Genomic DNA, 27,569 nt, shown 5'->3' on the forward strand with positions numbered 1-27,569 from the left:
GAGAATCTCTTTTGAAATAAGCAGTTTGATACGTTTTAGTATTTTAACACATTGTGCAAGTAGTTTTTTACTTTCTGCTGTGTTTTAACCAAAGTCTGGCGTTAGTTTGCTGTGTGTTAGTGTGCGTGGGAAAGAGAGAGAAAGAGCAAGAGAACAGTGTTGTTGTGACTGAGTGAGTGACTGGCTAGCTGAGTGTGTGTTTGTGCTTGCCTGTTTGTTTGTTGGCCGTTGTTGGCGAAAAAAGAAGAGGAAAAAAACAACAGAAAAAATGAAAAAAATGCCACCGCAAAAGAAACAACGTGAAAAGGAAGCCGCCAGCAAAGACAAGGATGCCTTAAATGCCACAGCAAATCATAACAATAATAATTTGGCCACTCAGGCAAATAACAATCATAATCAGCAGAATATAATGATGAATGGAAATGGTGGTGGCGTAGTGGCTGAAGCTGCCGCCTTGGCCACCACAACAAACACAGACCAACACAACAAAATCAATGGCCATCAACAGGAGCAGGAACTCTTTTTACAGGCCTTTGAAAGTAAGTATTCGAGGGGTATTTATTTCAAAACATTGTGGTTCCACTAATATCACCACTATTCTCCTCCTTTCCCCAAACAGAACCCACTCAAATATATCGTTTTCTACGTAATCGTCATGGTACCAGTCCAATATTTCTTCAACGCACCCTTAGCTATATGAAGGAGCGTATGTCACGCAATCACAAAAAACGTAACAATTTCAAAATCAACAACATGTTGGATGCCGTAACGCAAAAGGGTCAAACTCTAACCAATAATTATTTGAATATCATTTATTTTGGTCTATTCGAAAAGGCTACAAATGTTGAACATAGCTGGCAGCCAGGTGATATTATAACAGTGGAATCGACCCTCTATAAAATAACCAAAAGTAAACGTAAGGATAGTACATCGGATTTTCAGGAAGTGTTGGTATGTATATACAAAAAAAGTATATAATTTTTATTTATTTTTATTTCAATATTGTTTTTTGTAGAATCAGAATCTCTACACCAAATAATTATCAAAATTGGTTCACTTTTAAGTATAGCCCCCATGTAAAAGTATCCGGCCATTTTTGGTATTTAATAGAATTTGACAACAAATGTTCAACCGATTGGCCTGGAAATTGATATTTTGAATACTCATGGGGTAGCAAAACTCCCCATTAAAAATTATCAAAATTCATCCATATTTGGTTGTTGCCCCCTTGTAATGGTACCCTTAAATTTTCCGAATTTTAAAGATTTTATATACAAATTGCAATCGATTTGGTTGTAATTTGGTATTTTGAATACTCATTGGGTAGCAAACCTAACTACCAAAAAATATCAAAATTGGACCATCTTTGGGTATAGCCCCCTTGTAATGGTACCCTTAAATTTTCGTTATTTTGAGGAATTTGACCACAAATCTCAATCGATTTGGTTGTAATTTGGTACTTTAGATTCTCATGGGGTAGGAAAACCCCCTACTAAAAATTATCAAAATTGGTCCATTTTTGGGCATAGCCCCCTTTTAATGATTCCCTTAAAATTTCCGAATTTTAAAGATTTTAACCACAAATTGCAATCGATTTGGTTGTAATTTGGTATTTTGGATACTCATTATGCAGACAATCTCTCTACCAAAAATGATCAAAATTGGTTTATATTTAGTTATAGGTTCCTTTATAACCTTACGTCCGATTTTCGAAATATGAACGATTTTGAACACATTTTCCAACCGATTTCATTGTAATTTAATATTTCGGGTTCCCATCGAGTGGCAAATCTCCATACGAAAAATTATAACAATTGGTCCACATTTCGATATAGCTCCCATATAAACCTAACCTCCAAATTTCGAAATATTGAGGATTTTGGCCAAGTTTTCCAAACGAATTGATTGTAATTTAATATTTTGGTTTCCCATCGAGTGGCAAATTAATCCACCGAAAATTATCAAATTTGGACCACATTTCGGTATAGCTCCCACATAAACATAACCTCAATTTTTTTTTTTAAATTTTAAGAAATTTGACCATATTTTCCAGCCGATTTGATTAAAATTTGGCATTTTGATTTCTCATTGAGTTACAAATCTCACCACCAAAAACTATAAATTTTAGTACACCTTTAGGTATAGCCCCCCTATAACCCTAACCTTAAATTCTCGAAATATTGACGATTTTGACCGAGTTTTCCAATCGAATTGGCTGTAATTTAATATTTTGGTTTTCCATTGAGTGGTAGATCTCCATACCAACAATTATCACAATTGGTCCACATTGCGGTATAGCCCTAACCTCAATTTTTGAATTCTATGAAATTTGACCGTGTTTTCCAACCGATTTGATTAAAATTTGGTATTTTGATTTCTCATTGAGTTACAAATCTCACCACCAAAAATTATAAATTTTGGTACAACTTTAGGTATAGACCCCATATAACCCTAACCTCCATTTTTCGATATTTTGACAATCTTTGTCATATTTTCCAGCGGAATTGGTTGTAATTGATATTTTGGGTCCTGGTGGGGTAGCTAATCTCCTCATAAAAACTATCAATATTAGTTCACCTTGAGCTTTAGGCCCACACCCCCATAAAAATATTTCGAATTTTTCTTGAGTATATATTTTATTTTTTGTTTATTTTTTCAGTCCTACTCCTCAACCGTGGTATATAATCCACATGACAATTTAGATCAAATGACTGCCATATCTATACCAGCACAATCCATCCAATCTCTGGGCGATCAACATACAATCTATAAGCTATTGTTTCGTATTAAAGTCACACCAAATAGCAGTAATGAAAATACGGTAAATGGTAATAATGGTATGTCGGAAACTATTTTTATAAAAAAAAATTCAAATATTTTTTTAATAACTTTTTTTGTTCCTCAGATCAAACCCCCACCAAACGTTCTAAAATGTCAACCAAACTTTATGGCTGTGAGGTAATTGTGTATGAGAAAAATATCGGCTGTATACCAGAGGGTGATTATGATGCGGCCCTGCAGGAACTCAATTCATCGATTATCAAATCATTTTCACCAAAGAAACGTAGCTGGGAAACACTACCCGACAATTACATTCCAATATCAATGAAATTTGATGTCTTTGCCCAGTATCCAACATTGAAATTTCGTCTAACATGGTCCGCCAATGAATTGCCCAAAGAAATCGCTGCCCAAGATATGGAGAAATATGCCAGGTTTTCGGAAATCTCAAATGATGAGGAGGACGAAGAGGAGGAGCAAGAACATAATAACAACAACAATTGTCTCAAAGCTGGTTCTGGTAAAACACGTTCCCAGCTATCGGCTGTTGCGGCGGCTGCAGCTGCTGCTGCATCCAGTAAAAAACCCCTGGCCAAAACAGAAAAAATACAAATTGTCTATAATTTTCTATACAGCAACAATACACGACAACAAACCGAATATACCCAAGAGGTCATATGTCCCTGGTGTGGCCTCGATTGTATGCGTCTCTATTCCCTGCTCAAGCATTTAAAGCTATGCCATGCCAGATTTAATTTCACCTATCAGCCGGCAGCTGGTAATGGTGCTCGCATTGATGTTACCATCAATGATTCGTATGATGGTTCGTATGCGGGATCGCCATATGATTTGGCTGGACCGTCGGGTTGTTCGTTTGCTCGTACATGTGGCCCCGTCAGACGTACCTCGGTCACCAATCTTTTGGTGTGTCGTCCGCGGCGTCAAAAGACATGTTTGGATGAGTTTTTGGAATTGGATGAGGATGATTTGTCCAATCAAAGGCCCTATGTTACGGGGCACAATCGGTGGGTTCGATTTTTTCGGTTTTTTTTTTAATTAAAAAAAATATATATATTTTTTTTCTTTTTAGTCTCTATCACCACACCGAAACCTGCCTACCCGTACATCCCAAAGAACTTGACATCGATTCGGAGGGTGAAAGTGACCCCTTGTGGTTACGCCAAAAAACCATCCAAATGATCGATGAATTCACCGATGTCAACGAGGGCGAAAAGGAACTAATGAAACTATGGAATTTGCACGTGATGAAACATGGTTTTGTCGGCGACTGCCAGCTGCCAATTGCCTGTGAAATGTTCATCGATAGTAATGGCTATGAAATCATACGCAAGAATATCTATCGTAATTTTATATTGCACATGAGTTCGCTGTACGATTATGGTCTAATATCGCCGGAAACTTTCTATAAGATTGTACAAAAACTTCAGGGTATCTTGAGTAGATATCCCGAGGGTCAGGCCATGATGTCACGGCAACGAGAACAGCAATTGAAATATTGGCTCGAGGTTGGCATACACAAGCAGGAGGAACAAAAATTGAAATCGCCACAAAAGCCAGCAGTCAACAACACCACCAATTTCTCTGCTGCGGCAGCGGCATCAAATAAATCAAAAGGCGAAACAGCAACAAATACCACGACTGGTGGTAGTGGTAATAAAAAATCAATGCAACCGCCCGGTAAACGTTCGGGTAATACTGCTACTGGTGGCCTTAAACGCTCCAGTACCAACCATTCGATGGTAAATGGTGGTGGTAGTGACAGTAATGCTGCCAATGATTCATCGGAAAAGAACGGCAAAGGTGTTGCCAAGAAAACAGCAGCATCTACACTTGGTGAAGATCCTGATAATGACAAAACAACCGCGAATGGTTTACGTCGTCTATCAACAAATGGTGTGGTGGATAACAAGAAATCAGAAAGCAAACAAACTGCAGCCTCATCTACTAAAGATTCGGATAATCATAATAGAGGACAAGGCAATTCAAAACGAAGGCTATCCATGAGAGGTAGGTTCAAATGGAAGGTTATTTTTATTTTTCTTAGCTTGCTTGCTTGGTTGCTGTTAAGTTTATTTAAAAAAAAAAGGTTTTTGGTTTTTATCACAAATTTCACCTTTCTTCAATATCATACGATCAACATCGACCACAGTGTGCCAACAGCAGTGTCATCATAATCATCACATTAGCCAATGTAAATACAAAAATTTTTTCTATCAAGCTGAAAATACATGGCGGCAAGGTCCCTCAAACCAATCATCAACATTTTGGGAGACACTTTACACATCATCATTATCACCATCATCGAAGTCGCATCTCGCATCCCTTTTTTAATATACCCTCCTCCATAGTAGGCTGGATTTCGTAAACATTTCCAACCGAAATGGCTGAAATTTGATATATTGGATTCTCATTGGGTGGAATACCTGCCAGGCAAAAATTATCAATATAGGTCTATATTAAGGTATAGCTCCCATGTAAGGTTACGTTCAAAATTTTCCTTTTTTGCGATTTTGAAGAAGTTTTCCAACCGAAATGGCTGTAATTTAATATTTGGGATTCTCATTGGGTTGAAAACCTGCCTACCAAAAATGATCAATATCGGACCAACATTGGGCATAACTCCCATGAGAGGTTAGGATCCAAATTTCTCTTTTTGGGGATTTTGAAGAAGTTTTCCAGGCGAAATGGCTGTAATTTGATGTTTTGAATTGTCATTAGGGGGAAAACCTACGCACCAAAAATTATCAATATCGGACCAACTTTGGATATAGCTCACATGTAAGGTTAGGTTCCAAATTTCTCTTTTTTGCGATTTTGAGCAGGATTTTCCAATCTAAATGGCTGTAATTTGGTATTGTGAATTCTCATGTGCGGAAAACCTGCCTACCAAAAATTATCAACATCGGAAAAACTTTGGGCATAGCTCTCATGTAAGGTTAGGGTCCAAATTTCCCTTTTTTGGGATTTTGAAGAAGTTTTCCAACCGAAATGGCTGTAATTTAATATTTTGTATTCTCATTGGGTGGAATACCTGGCTCATCAAAAATTATCTACCTAGGTCCATGTTTAGGTATAGCTCCCATGAAAGGTGTGGCTCAAAATTTTCCTTTTTTTGGATTTTGAAGAAGTTTTCCAACCGAAATGGCTGTAATTTGATATTGTGAATCCTCAATGAAAACCTACGCACTAAAAATTATCAATATCGGAATAACTTTGGGTATAGCTCCCATGGGAGGTTAGGCTCAAAATTTTCCTTTTTTGGGATTTTGAAAAAGTTTTCCAACCGAAATGGCTGTAATTTAATATTTTGGATTCTCATTGGGTGGAAAACCTGCGCACTAAAAATTATCAATATCAGGCCAAATTTGGACATAGCTCCCATGTAAGGTTAGCCTCAAAATTTCTCTTTTTTGCGATTTTGAACAGGTTTTCCAACCGAAATGGCTGTAATTTAATATATGGGTTTCTCACTGGGTGGAAAACCTGCCTACCACAAATGATCAATATCGGACCAACATTAGGCATAGCTCCCATGTAAGGATAGGGGATTTTGAAGATGTTTTCCAACCGAAATGGCTGTAATTTGGTATTGTGAATTCTCATTGGGTGGAAAACCTGCCCACCAAAAATTATTAATATCGGAACAATTTTGGGCATAGCTCCCATGTAAGGTTAGCGTCCAAATTTCCCTTTTTGGGGATTTTGAAGAAGTTTTCCAATCAAAATAGATGTAATTTGATATTGTGAATCCTCATTAGGCGGAAAACCTGTCCACCAAAAATTATCAATATCGGACCAACTTTGGATATACATAGCTAAGGTTAACCTTCAAATTATGCAGGAGGGTATAAAAATTTCGGCCCAGCCGAATTTCATTTTTTTTTGTATATATATGTATATGTATATATATGTTCAACATTGTCTCAAATCCTTTCAAATACAAAGCTGCTGCATTATATCATTCGATCATGATCCACCCCTATCAACACCCACATGCATCCTTCAACACCATGTTTCCATGCAAAAGTTTTTTTGTTAAGAAAATTTTCAAAAAAAAAAAAAAAAAAACCTAAAAATATTTGTTTGTATGTGTTTTTCTCTTCATTTGAAAAAAATATGTATTATTTAAAAAAATCTTCTACCCTGACACCGGACATTTACAACTACTTAGAAGCAGATGATGATGATGACTGTGGTGTTATTGATGATGGTGGTGTTGTTAATAATCCTGGTGGACAGCATAATGATGATGATGATCAAGATCATGATAATAAAGTTTATAAACAAAATGAGGATGAGGAAGAAGAACATAGACAATTAGAAAATCCCGCAGCAGCAACAACAATTGAGTTGAATAAATGAAATTTTCAATATAAATATAATTTTTATAATTACAATATGATGAGTTCTGATTAAATACGAAAATACTGGGAGTACAATTATCGCGTTTTTTTCTAATTTTCAATTCATTATTATTATTTTTTGGTTAATGCTTTCCATCCACATTTCTAGATGTACCCCAACCGGCCACTAAACGCCAACGTAGTGACAGCAGCAGCAATTCAACAAATAATAACACTGCCAGCAGCAACACTACTACCTCCAGCAGCAGCACGAGCAACACACGCCAGAAGGATACAGCCCCCACGTCCGCTTCCTCCACCTCCTCCACAACCTCTGCAACAACATCCAATCTAACCTCAACCACCACCTCCAACACCACATCCTCGGGGCAATCAAAACGTTTAACCACAAGACGTCAATCCTTGGCCGGTCATCCAACGACGGAGACCTCGGCCAAGGGCCAGGAAAAATCCACAGCAAATGGTAAAAATTCTACATCAACTAGTGGTGGTGGTGGATCCTCCTCCTCATCAACACATCATACCCTGCGTACCCGTCTGTCGGTGCCTGCTAATAATAAATCCGATAAACGTTGATATATATCTTTAATATTGCATTATGACAACAATAACAAAAACAACAACAACCAAAGGTGATTTTTTCTTCTTCCTTCTTTCTTTATTTCTTCTGTGTACATTTTAAAGACACCTCCCGGCTGGGAGGTAACTAGGTGGGAGGGGGAGACATTTTAGTGGGAAAGTAAAATTAATGAAAAAAAAAAATAAACAAAATAGATTTATTTAAATTAAAAAAACTCAACATTTTTATAGTATGGAAAATTCAATAATTTTTTTTAATCAAAAAAAAAAATAAATTTAAAAAAAATTAAATTAAAAAAAATAACTTAAAAAATTAAATAAAAAAACTAAATTAAAAAAAAACTAAATTAAAAAAAATTAAATTAAAAAAATTTAATTAAAAAAAAAGTAAATTAAAAAAATAAATAAATTAAAAAAAAATTAAAAAAATTAAGTTAAAAAATTAATTTAAAAAAAAATTAATTTAAAAAAAAATTAAATTAAAAAAAAAATAAATTAAAAAAAATTGAGAAAAAAAATCCTTTAAAAAAATATTTTTTTATATAAAATAAAATAAAAAAATTATATAAAAAAATTGAAGTGGATTTTTTATAATAAAAATTTAAAAAGTTTTTTTGAGAAAAAAATCAAAATATTTTTTTACAATTAAAACACAAAGAAAAAAATTCATAAAATAACATTTCATAGAAAAAAATGCAACTACAATTTTTTATAAAAATTTTAAGAAAGTTTTTTTTTTATAAAAATCCCTAAGAAAGTTTTTTTTTTATAAAAATCCCTGAGAAAGCTTTATTTTATAAAAAAATTTGAGTTTTTTTTCTAAAAAAATTGAATAAGTTTTTTTTCTAAAAAATGTTGAGAAAGTTTTTGTTTTTATAAAAAAATGTTGAAAATTTTTTTTCTAAAAAAATTTTGAAAAGGCTTTTTATAAAAAATTTTGGGGAAGTTTTTTATAAAAAATTTTAAGAATGTTTTTATATAAAAACGTTATGACAGTTTTTTTAATAATATTAAATAGTTGCCCACCAAAAATTATCAATATCGGACCAACTTTGGGCATAGCTTCCATGTAAGGTTAGGATCTAAATTTTCGTTTTTTACGATTTTGAAGATGTTTTCCAACCGAAATGGCTGTATATTAATATTTAGGATTTTCATTGGGTGGAAAACCTGCCCACCAAAAATTATCAACATCGGATCAACTTTGGGCATAGCTTCCATGTAAGGTTAGGGTCTAAATTTTCCTTTTTTGGGATTTTGAAGAAATTTCCCAACCGATATGGCTGTAATTTAATGTTTTGGATTTTCATTGGGTGGAAAACCTGCCCACCAAAAATTATCAATATCGGACCAACATTGGGCATAGCCCCTATGTAAGGTTAGGGTCTAAATTTCCCTTTTTTGGGATTTTGAAGAAGTTTTCCAACCGAAATGGTTGTATATTAATATATAGGATTTTCATTGGGTGGAAAACCTGCCCACCAAAAATTATCAATATCGGAAAAACTTTGAGCATAGCTTCCATGTAAGGTTAGGGTCTACATTTTTTCTTTATTGGGATTTTGAAGTAGTTTTCCAACCAAAATAGCTGTAATTTAATATTTAGGATTTTCATTGGGTGGAAAACCTGCCCACCAAAAATTATCAATTTCGGAAAATCTTTGGGCATAGCTCTCATGTAAGGTTAGGGTCTATTTTTTTCTTTTTTGGGATTTTGAAGAAGTTTTCCAACCGAAATGGCTGTAATTTAATATTTAGGATTTTCATTGGGTGGAAAACCTACGCACCAAAAATTATCAATGTCGGACCAACTTTGGGCATAGCTTCCATGTAAGGTTAGAGTCTAAATTTCCCTTTTTTGCGATTTTGAACAGATTTTCCGACCAAAATGGCTGTAATTTAATATTTAGGATTTTCATCGGGTGGAAAACCTGCCCACCAAAAATGATCATTATCGCACCAACTTTGGATATAGCACCCATGTAAGGTTAGGCTCAAAATTTCATTTTTTTGGGGATTTTGAAAAAGTTTTCGAATCGATATGGCTGTAATTTAATATTTTGGATTCTCACTGGGTGGAAAACCTACGCACCAAAAATTATCAATATGGGACCAACTTTGGATATAGCTCCCATGTATTTTTTAATAAAAAAATTTATAATTGTTTTTTTATTTGGAAATATTGAAAACATTTTTTCTTATAAAAAAAAATATTTATAAAAAAATAATAAAATTTATTTTTATTTTCAATTTAATATATTTCAAGTTAAATTGCCTGTTTGTATAGCACCCGGTAGCCGTTTAAGTGTGCATGATCTGCATCGTGTGAAAGGAAAACAATGCAAATACCCATCTCTTCCATTTGAATGGAGTCCGTTTTTCCGGATTTTTGGACTATTTGAAAATTTTTATATATATATTTTTTTTGTTTTATTACTGGTATATCAATAGTGTATATGAGAGAAATTATAATTCTAATAGTCTTTGTTTATTTACATGGAGAAAAAAAAAAAAAAAAAAAACAATAAAAAATAAACTACAAATTGTAAAATATTTCAAATCTTTAATAATTTTTATTAAAAAAAAAAAAAACAAAGAGAAAATACACATGATTTATTTTTTTTTTTAATAGATCACAAAAAAGTAATCAAGCCTTTTGTTGTTATACTACAAATGTTTTTTTTCTATTTCATCAAATTAAAAAAAATACTATTTTAACTATATTGTTTTTACAAAAACACCATGAAAAGGAAATATTATTTTATATACTGTTTTTTTTTTATTACGAAAACAATTATATATATTTATTTTTTGTTTGTAAATTTAAGTAAACACTCTTATATCAATACTTAAATATATATATATAGATTTTTGTAAAATTTAAAATAAACAAATGTATAATAAATAGAGGTTTCTGTTGTTCGTGGACCCATAGTGAAATTTGATGTAGAAAATTTCTTTCATTGACATCGACCACCGAAAGTCGAATCGTCTATGACAAACCTACAAAATTCGTAACCTAACCTAAAAAATATTTATTCTTAATTGTTACCCTATGGTTTCCCCTAGATCCATTGTATTTATGACCAACATTTAGTCGAGGACCCATAGTAAAATTTAATGGAGAACATTTCTCCCATTGACATGAAGCACCTAAAATGAAGTGATCTGCAAAAAATCGACACAATTCGACAAAACCCCTATGAAACTAACCTAAATTGTTATTAACTGATATGATTACCTATTTCTAACACAAAATGTATAATAAATAGAGGTTTCTGTTCGTGGACCCATAGTGAAATTTAATGGAGAACATTTCTCCCATTGACATCTAGAACCTTCAATAAAGTGATCTACAAAAAATCGACACAATTCGTATAAACGTATGAAATAAACATAAATTTTTATTAACACATAAGTTAAACGATTTTTACACATATATATCAAACGAAAATTTTTTACACATATATATCATAGTATATGAAAGTGAAATGGGTGGTTCGAAACTCAGTGTCACAACTGTCAAATGTGGACATGGATCCAGTAGGTGTAATGTTAAATCGTTTTGCGCAAATTGTGCAGGAAATCATATTACAGCAAACTGTAATGAAAATATTTTAAAATGTGCAAATTGTGGTGGTGATCATAAGGCAACCTCTACTCAATGTCCCAGTAGATTAAAATACATTGAAATAAGAGATAGAATGAAGCCGAAAAGGAATATTCGTAGCCAAACAAATTATTCAACGTACCAGAACTATAATAATACATTTCCTAACAAACTAAATCAAGTATTACCTCCTGAAAATAGTTGGGCAAATATTAAACAAACTGAACAAAATAATTTGTTCTCAATTGAGGAATTAAAAAATTTAACATTTGAATTAATTTCTAAATTAAGAAATTGTAAAACAAAACTTGACCAGTTTGATGTCATAACTGGCATTGCTTTTAAATTTCTAAATTGAGCAATAACTTAAAAATAATTTCCTGAAATGCTAGAGGCGTAAGGAATAAACAAGAAGAACTTATTCAATTTTTAAACATAAATGAGATTGACATTTGTCTTATATGTGAAACATGGCTAAATGCCAGTATTTCTATCAAAAACCAATTCTTCACATGCTATCGTAATGATCGCCGTGATAGAAGAGGTGGAGGCGTTGCTGTATTAATTAGAAGAAATATCCAACATAAGATGCTAAAACCTCTAAATACAAAACTTATTGAAAATATTGGTATTCAGGTTTATTTAAATAATACTGCAATAGAAATATATGCTTGTTATTTCCCGGGAGGTTCACGAAATTTGCAACGAAAAGAACACTTTTTATCGGATATTCACAAAATGACAAATACTAAAAACATCATCCTTGGAGGAGATTTTAACTGCAGACACCAAAATTGGGGATGCCGAAGAAGTAATTTTTGGGGAAATCTACTCCAAGACAAGATTCAAACCAGTCCATTCGAGGTTATATACCCGCAAAATGTCACTTATATACCTGCAGACCCTAGAAGACAAGCATCTACATTGGATATATTACTGACTGATATCCCAAATTATATATGCTCTGTAAAAACAATAAATAATTTATCATCTGACCATCTCCCAATTAAAGTAGAGATAAACAGCTCCATTGGTAAAACTGAACATTCTTTCTACAATTTCAAGAAAGCCAAATGGAGTCGATTTAAATCGTACATTAGCAGGGAACTAAAATTAAACAATTTGGATGACACAACTGAATTAAATATAGATCATTTATTACAAAATTTCACCAACATTATCGACGAGGCTATTGATGTGAGCGTTCCGAAGTGTAAATTTATGAATAAGTCTATTCAATTACCTCAAAACATCAAGGAAATGATCCAGTTCCGAAACATCTATAAACGAAATTGGAAACGTTATAGAGACACTGAAGATAGACACCAAATTAATGTACTCAATAAAAAGATAAATATGGAATTATCCGAATTTCGAAACAAAAATTGGAATAAAACACTAACAGGGTTGGAAAAAGCCTCATCCCCATTTTGGAAAATATCAAAAGTGTTGAAGAAAAGGAAAAATATTATACCACCACTAAAATCCAACAATAATATGTTTTTCACAGAGGAGGAAAAATGTGAGATTCTAGCAGAAACGTTTCTTGAAAACCATTCTATTTCTCAATCGCTCAGTGATATAAATACAACGCTTGAAGTAAACCGTACTGTCGTCTACATAAATGCGTCTCGGCCTGAACCATCAAGTCTACAGCTGACTACCACTAAACAAGTCATAAGTTTAATTAAAAAACAAAAAGTCCCCTGGTGTCGATGGAATAAATAATAAATGCTTAAAAATGTTACCAATAAATGGATTTAAATACCTAACAAAAATAATGAATGCTTGTTTAAAACTGTGCTATTTTCCGAGAAAATGGAAACTTTCTAAAACAGTTCCTATTCACAAAATTAGCAAACCTTATGATGATCCAAAATCATACAGACCAATTAGCTTACTATCATCTGTCAGCAAAATTTTTGAAAAAATAATTCAAGAAAAATTGAATAATTTTATTGAGGAGCACGAGATATTGCCACAACAACAATATGGTTTTCGTAGACATCTGAACACTTGTCACCCTCTCGTTAAAATCAGGAATATGGTTAAAACAAATTTTAATAAATCAGAGTCTACAGGCATGGTACTATTAGATATCAAAGCTGCGTTTGATGGAGTATGGTGTTGCGGGAACTTCAAATCACGTTACGAGCATGATGGCAGCAACATGAGCCTTTGGAGTGTGGTAATTTACACACGCCAGATAAATATCAAAAAAGTCTTACGACATCCAGAGCCCAGGAATAAAACACTATCACCCATCTATTTGTCCCCGAATATAATATAGTACCCAGAGTTTTGCGGGGTGTTCCTCGGGAATAGGGATAATTCATATATCTCCTCGATTTGGTTTGGTTTAGAGTAGATGAATTGATGTCGTTCTCGAAAGTATGCGCTGATATACTATTTTTGTTTTGTTTGTGATAGTGATGTAGATTAGGTGGTTACCGACCAAAGTAATTGTCCACTTATAAATAACACGATAGTGTGGCAATGCCATAGAGAAGAGGGTGCACCAAAAGACGTGTAAAATTCATTCATAAATATGTAACCGCCAAAAGTGGTATTCCAATCCTGTTCTAGATTGAGTTTTTGCGCGAATATTATGTTTTGGCGCAATGACTCAAGAGTGTTGTATGCAAAGATGGCCGAGGGTACTGGAAAACCGATGGGGGTATAAAAGGGAAAAAAGGAATAACCAAAAAAACATTCTTGTAAGAAAAGATTTGCGAAGTGGTATGGTGTGTTGCCAGAAACGAAAAAAATTTAATTTATTCTAATAAGAAAGTATAAGACATTTTTAAAATTGTGCGAAGATAAAGTGAGTTACTAAAAAAAGGGGTATTAAAATTAAATAGTAATATTAAATAATTTTTATAAAGTTTCGCCAGCCAGTATTGTTGTGTGTGGATGTGTGTGCGCTGAAAAAAAAAGAACAAAGAAACCCCAATATTAGTAAGTGTGGGAAATGTGGTCATGATAAGTATGTACTTAACTAATATGTATTGTAGAGGCGGCCTGGTCGATGTTCACAGGAAGTCAAAGAAATCCCAGTTCGGTACCTGTGAGGTTTTTAGCCAAGGCATCCATACACTATCGGAACAATTAAAGGCAGTAAGTGGCCTAAACAGCAATACAAAAGCAGCCATCCATCAAACCTAAAGGCAAATCGTAGGTACCATTAATATAAACCCAAGAATTTGTTAGAAAAGGTTTCTATCTGGAGAACGGTCCAAAATTTTTAAAGTTCCAAAAGGTAAAACCCAACCTAAAGCAAAGAAGAACCGAAAATATTATCGTCAGTCTAGGGGTTGGTGCCTAAAAAGAGAAAACAAAAGAATCAAATTATTTTTAACAACTCCTTTCTAACTAAAAAGAAAATCATAAAAAAAAACACAAAAAAATTACAAAAAAAAAAAACACAAAAAAAAAAACAAAAAAAAAAGATAAAAAAATTAATAATAAAAGTTAACAAAAAAAGAAAATTAGTATTTAGTCTAGGATAAGTTAGGATAAGATAGAGGAAAATAATTAGGTAACAAAATATTGAGATATTGTAAAAGGGCAATTTGTATCTAGGTCCAACAAAGTGATTATCAGTGACAGAGTTGTATAATAGATCACGCTGGTTTTGTGATCAAAATAAACCCGCCTAAGTGAGCTCCTTTAGGTAGGATATAAAGAGAGTTTTTTTTTTGCCGACTAATGGGCATAGATGTTATAACTTTGTGGGTCCTACAATTAATGTGTGTAAATTGCTTTTTATTTTGCGTTAATGAAGTACAAAGAATTTTGTCAAGTAGTTTAAATATAGTTCATAAAAAATGGAATAAATTAGTCTGCTAGATATTACAAAATGGAGAGCTAAGTGTTTGCTGCATTTTATGGGGATGAATCTTCGACGGTGAGGTGAGAGCGGTAAGTGCGTGTGTGTGATTTTGGGGCTTATTACAAAAGTGATGGATATGGTAAGCCTAGGTAGGGAGGGCCAGTGTGAGACGTAGACATCAAGTCTCTAGTGTGGAAAGAGGGAGGTGTACGTGCGTAATATTTGTGTTGGTTATTTCGTTTCGTGTTCGGGATATGGAGAGGGATGAGCGGGTTGGGACTCCACCTGAGTGTTCTTGAGCGGCCGAGTAGCTCATCCTAACGTCGTGAATAACAACCCGTAACAGAATCCTGTTTGTCACCAATCTTATACAATATATACACTGCCGACATACCTGTACTAAATGAATGTATTGTGTCTATATTTGCCGACGACACTTCGATAATTAGTAAAGGGTTACACTCAAACACAATATCAGCAAATCTGCAACAAGCTCTTATTGTAATCAATGATTACTTCAAAAAATGGAAAATTCTTGTAAATCCGGATAAAACGCAAGCAATATACTTTTCACGGAAACGTAAACCATGCTATTTGCCTCAACACCCACTACGTTTTCTAAATCAGGACGTTGAATGGGAAGAAAAAGTTAAATATTTGGGAGAAGAAAAAGGAAGAAAAAGTTAAATATTTGGACAGAAAACTAAATTTTGGCGCCCACATTTCATACGTCGTGGATAAAATCAATAAGGTCACCAGGATCATGTACCCATTAATTAATCGAAAATGCGCCCTTAACAAGGAAAACAAAAAATTGATTATAAAATCAATTTTCTTACCATTAATTTATTATTGTGCACCATTATTTGCGGAGGCAGCAAATTGCCACATAATGAAACTACAGGTGGCTCAAAACAAGTTATTAAAAATGATTTTTGATTTGCCCTGGCACTATTCCACCCAAAGACTGCATACCCTTTCTGGGTTCCTACTAGTGAAAGACCAACTAGAAATATCTAGATCCAATTTTGTTACTCGATGTATATCTTCGTGCTACGCCCACATCAATGAAATCTTTTCATAAATGGGTTTAACAACCCACCACATCTAGTCATTCAAATCGTAAGGTTTATTTTTTTTCCTTACATAAATAATATTAAAATGTAAAATCATAACTCCAAATGTTATAAATAAGTATAATAATTAAGTAGAAAAGGAAATATATTCCTAAACTCTTTATATATTTGTATTTACCACTGATGTAAGCTAAATAAATGAATGAATAAATATGTCAAAGAAATAGCTTAACTTATGTGTTAATAAAAATTAAGGTTAATTTCGTACCATTTTGGAACTGTGTTGATTTTTGGCAGATTACTTCATTTTAGGTGGTCCATGTCAATGAGAGAAATTTTCTCCATTAAATTTTACTATGGGCGCGCGACTAAATGTAATTCATAAATACAATGGATCTTGAGGAAAAAATCGGGAAACATTTAAGAAAAAATATTTTTTAGGTTAGTTTCCGATTTTTGTAGATTTGTCATAGACGACTCGTTTTTGGGTAATCGATGTCAATGAAGGAAATATTCTACAACAAATTTCACTATGGGTCCACGAACAAAAGAAGCCTTTTGCTATGATATATATTTGTAAGAAATTGATTATCATAGCAGTTAATACAAATTTAGGCTTATTTCTTACGATTTTTTTTCAAATAGTATTGATTTTTTTTTGCAGTTTTAATCATTAATCAATAAACATACAGTTCTTTTATACTACTACTTGATACAATTTACTTCTATTAACGACACTGAACTTAAAGGCTTTATAAGATAAGAGCTATACCCCTATCACCTCTCCAATTAAATTGTTTTGTTGCATACATACATATATGAATATAAGATGTAATGAAATCTATAAACCAATATATTTGTAATGAAAATAATAATGAATCACATCCGCAACACCTTTGTACATATATGTACATACAGGTTGGTATGTTGCTGTACAGAACTAAATACGTCCCTGCATGGCCTTTTCCAATATGTCCATACATAACTCAAATTCAATTTCTCGTAATATTTTCCAACTCTCCGTTGCCGATACTGTTTTAATGTTTTCGATTGCAAATTGAACAGCCTTTGATTTAAGGCGTTCACTGGCATGGCGATCGCCCAGAAGAAGAATATCAACCACAGTGTCAGCGCTCATTGCTTCGATTAAGAAATCTTCACACATTTTTTGCAAAGCCGACAGGGCGTATTTATTGGCCGCCACAAATAAATCTGCTGCCATTTCTTTGGGTATTTCCTCGTCCGTGTAAATGTAATTCAGTAATTCCTTAAGCACGTCCGAATCCATATCGTCGATGGTAATACTGCCGGTTAGCTTTTCCTGCAGGTCATTGCGAAACATGGCTGCAAAAACTTCACTGCGAGCACATAATACAACTTTGTGGGCCTTGAATTCAAATCGATCTTGGGCGACCAGGGTCACATCGCTGAATTCTTTGCTAGCCAAGATATTGGCAAAATCCATTGAGATGTCTGTTAAGGCTTGTTTGTTAGATTCGAATTTGAATTGCGTTGCAGATTCGCATTGTACTTCAAGGCGTACATCGACTGGCGGGTACGAACGCTTAAAACATGCAATATATTTTTGTCCGATCGTTGATATCTTCTCATTAGCTTGATCTTCATCATAACATAAGGTAGCATAGAAAATCGTGTCTTGAATATTGCATGAAATCAACATTATAGATATAAACACAAAATCACGGTTATATTGATGAAATAATTTCCATACGGATTTGACGTGGTCATTATGTACCACAATTTCAGGAGAAGAGACGTCAGAAGTATTAAACCATTCGAAATCCCAATAATATATATTATCTTCAACTTTAATGATTCTCCCACAACCAAAAGACATGTCCACTAGATTTCAGCTGACTGCTGCATTTAGCGGGGATGTTACAAAAATTGTATCAAGAAGTAATCACGGACGGATATTTATTTTGTCAATCTATTCACAGAGTCCAATGCCGTTTGACTATTGCCTTTGACGGCAATCACTAATCGGATTCGATGATGTCACACAAACACACACTGTCGGCGTCAAAGTTGAATTTAAATTAAATTATAGTTAAAAAATCGATAGAATAATTAAATAATGTATATTAAATAGAAAAATTAAAAAAAAATGTATATTGAATAGAAATATGGAAATTGTTCTATTGAAAAAATTTAAAAAAACATAAAGATTTTTTTGAACTAAATGTACAAAAAATCTTTTATGGACAAAAAATGAAATCGAAAAAATTCTATAAAAAAATGTATCGAAGATAGTGTATTTGAGAGGATCATGTTTGACTTTGATCATCTTGAAAAGATTTTGGCTACGAGAAAAAAGGATCTGCGGGTGGAGAGGACAGAATTACATATGAGATCATTAAGGCTTTGTCGGGTATTTCCAAAAGAGCCATTCTAACGGCCATGTACAATGCATTTTTTGACAACTCCATAAGCGACACCTGGAGAATTATAAAAATCATGTCAATCCCCAAACGCAATAAGGATCTTAATATTATCTCAAATTATAGACCAATTTCGGTCTTTATAAAGTGCATCGACCTTATGGTGAAGGATTTTCTGGTGGAAGATTTGGAAAAGAAGAAGGTAGTTCCTTGGAGGTCATACACCTATAGAAGAGGCTACTCAACGGCCACATTTCTTAATTACTTCGACCTTATGGTGAAGGATTTTCTGGTGGAAGATTTGGAAAAGAAGAAGGTAGTTCCTTGGAGGTCATACACCTATAGAAGAGGCTGCTCAACGGCTACATGTCTTAATTACTTCCTGCACAGAGTTGCTATCCTGAAGGCCAATAATTATAAGGTGATGGTGTTATCACTAGACATCAACAATGCCTATAATTGTATCCGGATCGACCACTGGGCAAGGCTACTTAATGATAATTCAATAAAGCCACAGATTACGGTTTGGATTATAAATTTCTTGTCCAAAAGGGTCCTGAAACTGTGAGATAAAGAAATAAAGGTCACAAATGGTATTTCTCAGGGCAATTGTCTGTCACCCATTCTTTTTAATGTATACACTGCTAATTTGCATAAGATCGAGGATCAACGGACAATGATTTTTCAATATGCTGATTATTTTTTTGCCTAAGGAAAGTAAAGAAAATTCTATACAAATTTTTATGAAAAATAATTTATAGTCATTTTTTAAAAAATCTAAAAAAATCAATAGATTTTTTTTAATAGTTTCATAGAAAATTGTTCATTATTTTATTATTATATATTTATGTCTAAGAAATTTATGTAAAGAAACTTATTAGTAAATATATGTAGGTTATTTTTATTTTTTCAGCCTTATTCTGGATGTCAATTCCACGTGAATTTGTTCGCTCTTCTTTTTCGACTTATTCGGAACAACATTTCTCAGTGAATTTTTTCGCATTCTCGCTTTCGACTTATTCTGAATGATGTTGGAAAGCTAAAAAATCCGCTTTGGGGAAAAAAATAGGTATTCTCGATTACAGGGAGTGGGAGAATGTGATGACATTTTGTGCGAATTTGTTCGCTAAGAAATTGCGAGGGAGCTGATTACAAAAATGTAAGTATTGAATATTTTTTTTATGAAAAAGATCTATACAATAATTATTCTATGACGATGTGGAATATTATAAATGATTGTATGCACATTTTTAACTCGAAAGCAAATCAGGAAAAAAAATCAAACTTCGATGTAATGAGAAAAAATTAGACGACCCCTAGAGGGTTTTCAGGGTTTTAACATCAACAAATAGATAGATTTTTTATACTACTACTTACTACAATTTACTTTTATTAACGGCACTCAAACTGAAGGCTTTATACGATAGGTTTTTGTAAGATAAGAGCTATACCCCTCTATATCACATCTTTTATTAAAACGAATTGTTACATACATATATAAATATAAGTACTAATGAAATCTATAAATGCCAATGCATTTGTATATAAAATAATAATGAATCACATCCGCAGCGCCTTTGTACATATGTACATACATGTTTGTGTGTTGCTGAACTGAACTACAAACGTTCCTGCATGGCCTTTTCCAATATGTCCATACATAACGCACGATCATTTACACGCAATCGTTTCCAGCTCTCCGTTGCCGAGACTGTTTTAATGTTTTTTATTGCAAAATGAACAGCCATTGATTTAAGGCGTTCACTGGCATGGCGATCGCATAGAAGAAGAATATCACCCACAGTGTCAGCGCTCATTGTTTCGATTAACATATTTTCACACTTTTTTTGCAAAGCCAACAGGGCGTATTTTTTGGACGCCAAAAATAAATCTGCTGCCATTTCTTTGGGTATTGCGCCGTCCGTGTAAATGAAATTCAGAAATTCATTGAGAACTTTCGAATCCATATCATCAATGGTAATACTGCCGGTTTTCTTCACCTGCAGGTCATTGCGAAACATGTCAGCAAAAACTTCACTGCGAGCGCATAATACAACTTTGTGGACCTTGAATCCAATTCCATCCTTGGCGACCAGGGTCACATCGCTGAATTCTGTTTTAATGTTTTTTATTGCAAATTGAACAGCCACAGATTTAAGGCGTTCACTGGCATGGCGATGGCATAGAAGAAGAATATCAACCACAGTGTCAGCGCTCATTGTTTCGATTAACATATTTTCACACATTTTTTGCAAAGCCAACAGGGCGTATTTTTTGGACGCCAAAAATAAATCTGCTGCCATTTCTTTGGGTATTGCGCGGTCCGTGTAAATGAAATTCAGCAATTCTTTGAGAACTTTCGAATCCATATCATCAATGGTAATACTGCCGGTTTTCTTCACCTGCAGGTCATTGCGAAACATGTCTGCAAAAACTTCACTGCGAGCGCATAATACAACTTTGTGGACCTTGAATTCAATTCCATCTTGGGCGACCAGGGTCACATCGCTGAATTCTTTGCTAGCCAAGATATTGGCAAAATCCTTCGAGATGTCTGTTACTTTGCTAGCCAAGATATTGGCAAAATCCTTCGATTTGTCTGTTAAGGCTTGATTTTTAGGTGGGTATTTGATATACGATCGATCAGATTCGCATTGTACTTCAAGATGTATTTGGCTGTACCAATTGCCACGTCTGGTAACTGGATTTCGATTGAAAAAAAATCTTGATATCTTTTTCGCTCCCTGATATCTTCTTAGTACCTCTATAGTTATCATAACTTATGGTAACGTGGAAAAGCGTTTTCTGGATACTGCATGAAATCAACATTGCATGGAAAAACAAACCATCTCCTCCAAAGTTAACCAAATATAATCTCCACATGGATTTTAGTTGTCCATTATGTATTGCAATTTCAGGAGAACAGCCTTCATAAATACTAAAATCTTCGATATCCCAATGATATTTATTATCGTCAACTTTAGTGATTGTTCCAATCACTCGATTTCTGCTGTCTGCATTTAGTTTGCATGCTCCAAACATTGTATCAAGAAGTAACCACGGACGGATATTTATTTTGTCAGTCGGTTCACAGAGTCCAATGCCGTTTGATTAGTGCCTTTGACGGCAATTAATGATCTCATACGATGATCTCACACACTGTCGGCGTCAAAGTAGAATTTAATATATAGCTATTGGTGTTGTTGATGAATTAAAACACAGCGGTTATCTTAACAACACTTTAATAACTATTTTATTTGATATTATGTAGTTCAAAAGACAATAAAAAGGAATTTAATTTCAATAATGTCGATTTGCCACAACTGTGGTGTTGAAGATTTCGCGAGCAACTAACTTTAGCTTTCTTCTTTGTTGCCTCTTGTCAGAGTTAGAGTCTAAACGCAACCAGAGAGTCTAGAGTCAGCGACGGTCGTTTACCGTTTATTTCTTATTGACAACGGGAAATCGCGACGGCTGACGTTTGCGTCTAGCGGCTTGACTTCAGAATAGTTTTATTAATTTATGCCTAGCGTCATACTCAAATTTTCTCTCTTGCTCTCAATTGAGTTGCCATATTTTAGGAAAAAATCAGCAGTGCTACCAACATTTCAGTGGCAATCCCACGGCGGCTGGTTCTTTGTACCGGTTTGACTCGGAGATGGACTCCGACCAGAGGCTGCCAACTCAACAATTACATGTTCGTGTTCGTCATTTTTGTCATGGGAGCGGAATTATATCCCGGAATGCCTGCTCCGAACCCTACTGGTCCGTGCCGGGATTGAAAGTAACCCCGGACCTTGGTTCTGCAGTGTTTGCAGAAACCGCATCCACCACAGATATGTCTCGGTGAGATGCAATGGATGTGGTGAATGGGTGCATTTTCGAGGCTGCTCTGGGCTGAACAGGATCCAGCAGTACTGCGAAAGGAGTTACGTCGCTTCATGCTGCGCTAGCACGTCTCCCAGTGTGTCTCAGGAGTCGTCGTCCGATTCATCATCCGAATCGTCATCGTCGGAGTACAAGACTCCCCCGCAGTCTCCCCAACAGCAAAATGTGCAGCATTTAACACCACATATTGCTGTTCCGCGCCTTGAAACTGCATCGTTTTCGCAGTTTAACTGCGACGGTCTTCGCAACAAAATCAGCGAAATTGTAGAATAGAGAATAGTGGTCGGTGCGATCCAAGAAACCAAGCTAACTGAGAACTGTAGCTTGCAGCCTTGCGATGGTTACAACGTTGTGCGGAAGGACCGTACCAGAAGCGGAGGTGGGGGACTCGCATTCTTATTACACCATTCTGTCCAGTACAGACCTATCTCGCTTGAGCTATACTCTAGTGACTCATACATGGAATGTATGAGGGTAACAGTCAAGTGTGGAACTGCCGAGGTAGAGGCGCTCAATGTTTATATACCGCCGATGAATAGCTGTACACCGCGTTATTTACCGGATATCAGTCCGCTTTTAGAAGGTAATAACCGCCTGGTATTAGGGGATTTCAATGTCCACCATGAATTATGGCATTCCGTCCTAGGTAATGACCAGAGGGATACAGCGCTGGCTGAGCAAATTTATAGCTCAACATTTTGCACGGTTATTGAGGATGCCCCCACGAGGATAAGAGGAGATTGTCACAGCTCGCCAGACATCAACATTTTGGCACCGGGTCTGATAAATGACGTAACCTGGCAACCCGTCGTTTCACTAGGCTCAGACCACCTTACGATCATCGTCTTCGTAAACAGACCACCAGACTTCATAACATCTGACAGCCGTACTCAGATCCACGGGTAGCTGAGAGGAATTTCCGTAAAAGCATCGCTACTGCTGCCGCACGCTTCATACCTGCTGGTCGAATACCCGAAGTAAGACCTAACTTCCCAGCAGAAGCAACGGTATTGGCTAATGAGCGTGATGAGCTCCGTGGTACTACTCCTGAAGACCCAAGAGTGCGAGAGCTTACCCTTGAAGTCAACAGATTAGTATGCGAAGCAATGCAACATTGTCACCGGAACAAGTAAATTGTGGGCAACGGTTAAGTCACTCTCGAATCCTGGAAGGAAAGATGACAGGACGGCTGTTACATTTAACGAGGTAACTGTGACAAACCCGAAGAGGTGCGCGAGTTATTTTCACCGGCAGTTCATAGAGAACCCCGAGAGTGACAGGGTGGAAAGGAGTGTGCTACGTCGCATAAGGGCACTCCGAGCTGAGGAGGAACCACCACAATTTACGAAGGAGGATGTTGCAGATGTCATTAATAACGCTAAGTCATCCAAAGCGTTGGGCCCGGACGGAATTTCTATGGTAATGCTAAAGCAGCTGGATGAACCTGGAGTTGAGTACTTAACATCAGCCCTCAACTTGTCGTTAACCACCCACATAGTTCCTGAAGCCTGGAAAATAGGCAGGGTGGTCTCGCTATTGAAGCCAGGCAAGGATGCCAGCAGGGGTGAATCGTACAGGCCGATTTCACTCCAGTCGCCGGTAGCGAAGACACTTGAGGCGCTACTCCTCCCATCGTTTAGAAGCAGTTTTCCAGTTGCCCAACACCAACATGGATTCCGTAAGATGCATAGCACAACAACAGCATTACACGCCATTTCCACACACATAAGCAGAGGACTCAACCGGAAAAGGCCGTGCAACCGAACAGTTATGGTGGCACTTGACCTATCGAAGGCCTTCGATACCGTCAACCATGCCAAGCTGTTCGAGCAAAGACATAAAAGTATAAAGATAGGACAATTGAATTTCCAAAGTGGCCGTTAGATGGCTTTTGTTCTGTTGTTACGATATCGATATAGCAAATAATATTAAACGTTTTAAGGGCTATATCGCTAGCTTATAAAATGAAAACATATATTTTGAGTGCAGATCTGTGATTTTATTTAAATTTTATTCACACATTTTCGCGTATTGGCGCTTTTATTCTTAACATACCACTTTTAACCTTGATTCCACCTGGATATTTTTTCATAAACTATTTTGTCAAAATGCATTTTGTCGAGTCTTTACGGTTTCTATGTCTTTGGTTCGAGAAGGGGTGATATCTCCTGTGTTTGAAACTGTTTAACCTCTACCTTTCTGATATTCCACAACCACCGGACGGCATAGAGATCGTAATGTATGGCACGATCATGGCGTCGGGTCCCATTATTGATGATATATGTGAGAGGCTAAACATCTACATAGCCGAAATTGTTAACTTCTTCCATCTGAGGAATATGAAAATATCCGCCACCAAATCAACAGCCACACTGTTCACCACATGGACGGCTGAAATGAAGCTTCCACTGAACATAATGGTCGATGGAGAATTGATTCCGACCACCAACTACCCCAAGATATTGGGAGTAACGTTCGACAGCCTTTTCAAGTCGTCCGCTCATGCCACTGCTTTATGCGATAAGCTAAGAAGTAGGAACAAGGTCCTCAAGTCGCTAGCCGGCAGCACTTGGGGCGCTGACAAAGAAACCTTGTTGACCTCTTATAAAGCAATAGGCCGGTCAGTGGTAAGCTATGCGGCGCCAGTGTGGTTCGCGAATGTCAGTGATACGCAGTGGAAGAATATTCAGACCTGCCAGAACGCTGCCCTGAGAACTGCAACAGGGTGTCTCCTCATGACTCCAGTGGACCATCTACATGAGGAGACGAAGATCTTTCCCGTCCATCGTCACAACTATATGTTGTCGATGCAGTACCTGCTTAGGTGTTATAGTCAGGAACATCCCTGATATAGCCTTATGGACAGGACTCCCCCACCCTACTTTATGAGGATTTGACATAGATGCAAAGGAATTGACAATTGAAACCCACTGGGTTAACGAAATCCAGTTAAATGTAAACGAACTATTACTGAGATTTAAATATAGTAGAAGATGTATACTCAAGCATCTTTTTTTGGTATTATTTGTTCCGTCACTTTCGACATGGCAGCAAGTATTGAAATGGGACGTAGGTCACCAAGTCCATTAACTGATCGAGACTTAGGAATAGGGATAATACGTGCGGTTTTCCAAATCCTTGGAAAAGTGGACGACTTCAAAATTGAGTTAATCAAATTGACAATCGATGGTGCAACTAAGTGATAAATTTCTTTAATAAAATTAATGGGAATTCCATCTACACCAATAGATCTTGATCGTACCTTACATAAACATCTATCAAATATAGTGTTCCAAAAAGCATCCATACCAGATTCTGAGCTTGTATGTAAATGGTGCACCAAAATGCCTATAAATCCTTCGATTTACACGAAATTTGGCACAGCGTACTAAATTAAGTCTAAAACGTTGTGTTAAATTTTTTGGAAATCGGTTCAGATTTAGATATAGCTCCCATATATATATTACGCCTGGTTTTATGTTAATGGTGTACCAAAGTCCCTATATACCCTTCGATTTGCACGAAATTTGGCATAGTGTACTGAATTGAGTATAGAATGATGTGTGGTAAGTTTCGGAAAAATCGGTTCAGCTCCCACATATACATTCGTCCGATTATACCTAAATGATGCACCATACCCCTAATGTTTGTCCGATTAACACGAAATTTGTGCACAACGTATCAAATTGAGACTTGAACGTCGTTATTGCGTTTTCTTAAAATTGGTACAGATGCAGCAAAAAAGGGAAGCCTCCTGACAAAGCCCTTTCATATCGATCAATTGCTTTGATTTCAAATTGGAGAAAAATCTTTGAACGAATGATATTTCGGAAGATTGGTCATCATTTTGAATCACATGATAAACATCATAATTCTCAATTTGGTTTCCGAAAAAAAAAAACGATCAACACGGGACACGTTAACCTGCTTGTGGACAGCAGCGCAACAGGCTAAAAGAGAAAGGAAGTATTTAATGGCAATTTTCTTAGACATAAAAAACGCTTTTGAAAACGTCAACATCGATATTTTAATGGATAAATACAAACTCCTCGGAATAAGACAACACATCTGCTCAGTCTTATACTGCCTTTTCCAATTTAAAGACCTTATAGAAGGTGAAGAGAATTCTATTATACGCAAATCATTCGCAGGAACTCCACAAGGCTCTATACTAAGCCCCCTAAGTTTCAATCTGTATATAAATGAAATTGTTGATGACCTGGGAATCGAAATATTAGCCTATGCGGATGACCTCGTAATATTTTGCGCAAAAATTAAATTCAATTTCTTGGGTTTTGTACTAGATTCAAAAATGAACATGATATCTCACATTGATTATTGTCATAAATCCTCATTTCAATTTATGAACATTATGAGAGCCCTATGCGGAGTATCCTGGGGAGGCAACCCACAACAACTCATCCGTTTGTATATTGGTCTAGTCCGACCCAAAATCGAATATATGGGTCATCTCCTTCACGACTGTCCATCCAGTAAAATGTTGAAACTTCAAACGGTACAGTTCCGGGCCCTAAGAACTGCACTTGGCGCCATGATTTCGACCCACACCCAAGCTCTGGAAGTAGAGGCAAACATCATACCATCTTGCAAGAAAGAATCACGCTTCTGGCAAATAATTACATAAATAACGTTTTAACTTATAGTAACAACCCTGTCAACAGATTTATTACAAAATATAACATATACGACCTACTTTCCTACACCTATATGAAAAGAAAAGAACATCAACAAATCTTATGAAATTTGAAAGGCCCAGTCAGTATGAGTACCCTCTGTTGAGGCGAACCTTCTCATTCCTGAAGCGAAATTTTTAAACGTGTGTAAAAAACGTTCCTTGCCAGCAGATATTCTCAACATATACAACACTACCATGAAAGCGAAATTCGACAAATACACCCGCTCTAAAACAAGTGACAAAACCAGCAGTTTCATATGGATTCCATCTTTAGACATTGAATCATCATTTTCATTAGATAAATCTTGCTCGATATTCTC

At 35.5% G+C, this 27,569-nt stretch overlaps 3 protein-coding genes across 3 annotated transcripts; 1 reads left to right on the plus strand and 2 right to left on the minus strand.

Annotated features, from left to right (window-relative positions):
• The first annotated feature begins 277 nt into the window (after window positions 1–277).
• On the plus strand, window positions 278–7,742 carry LOC133323056 (polycomb protein Su(z)12). Its single transcript, XM_061532013.1, has 6 exons — window positions 278–539; window positions 620–951; window positions 2,660–2,828; window positions 2,906–3,806; window positions 3,872–4,809; window positions 7,315–7,742. The coding sequence occupies exons 1-6, from the start codon at window positions 278–280 to the stop codon at window positions 7,740–7,742; spliced, it is 3,030 nt and encodes a 1,009-aa protein (XP_061387997.1).
• Window positions 7,743–17,203: 9,461 nt separating this feature from the next.
• LOC133323058 (protein roadkill-like) lies at window positions 17,204–17,944 on the minus strand. The gene has a single exon (XM_061532016.1). The coding sequence runs from the start codon at window positions 17,942–17,944 to the stop codon at window positions 17,204–17,206; it is 741 nt and encodes a 246-aa protein (XP_061388000.1).
• A 2,340-nt stretch (window positions 17,945–20,284) lies between these two features.
• On the minus strand, window positions 20,285–21,088 carry LOC133323059 (protein roadkill-like). The gene has a single exon (XM_061532017.1). It carries the CDS (start codon window positions 21,086–21,088, stop codon window positions 20,285–20,287), a length of 804 nt encoding a protein of 267 aa, XP_061388001.1.
• Between the last annotated feature and the right edge of the window lie 6,481 nt (window positions 21,089–27,569).

Source organism: Musca vetustissima, unplaced genomic scaffold (genome assembly GCF_032173495.1).
Source record: "Musca vetustissima isolate MV318-11 ecotype Yass unplaced genomic scaffold, APGP_CSIRO_Mvet_v1 utg26469, whole genome shotgun sequence".
Classification (NCBI taxonomy): Eukaryota; Metazoa; Arthropoda; class Insecta; order Diptera; family Muscidae; genus Musca; species Musca vetustissima.

Excerpts from the sequence above, each read along its gene's own strand:
- LOC133323056 (XM_061532013.1), top strand. The coding sequence starts at position 278 with ATGCCACCGCAAAAGAAACAACGTGAAAAGGAAGCCGCCAGCAAAGAC. Across the intron at positions 2,829-2,905 it reads TAATGAAAATACGGTAAATG|ATCAAACCCCCACCAAACGT; the intron begins GTAATAATGGTA and ends TTTGTTCCTCAG. Across the intron at positions 4,810-7,314 it reads ACGAAGGCTATCCATGAGAG|ATGTACCCCAACCGGCCACT; the intron begins GTAGGTTCAAAT and ends CCACATTTCTAG.
- LOC133323058 (XM_061532016.1), bottom strand. The coding sequence starts at position 17,944 with ATGTTGATTTCATGCAATATTCAAGACACGATTTTCTATGCTACCTTA.
- LOC133323059 (XM_061532017.1), bottom strand. The coding sequence starts at position 21,088 with ATGTTTCGCAATGACCTGCAGGTGAAGAAAACCGGCAGTATTACCATT.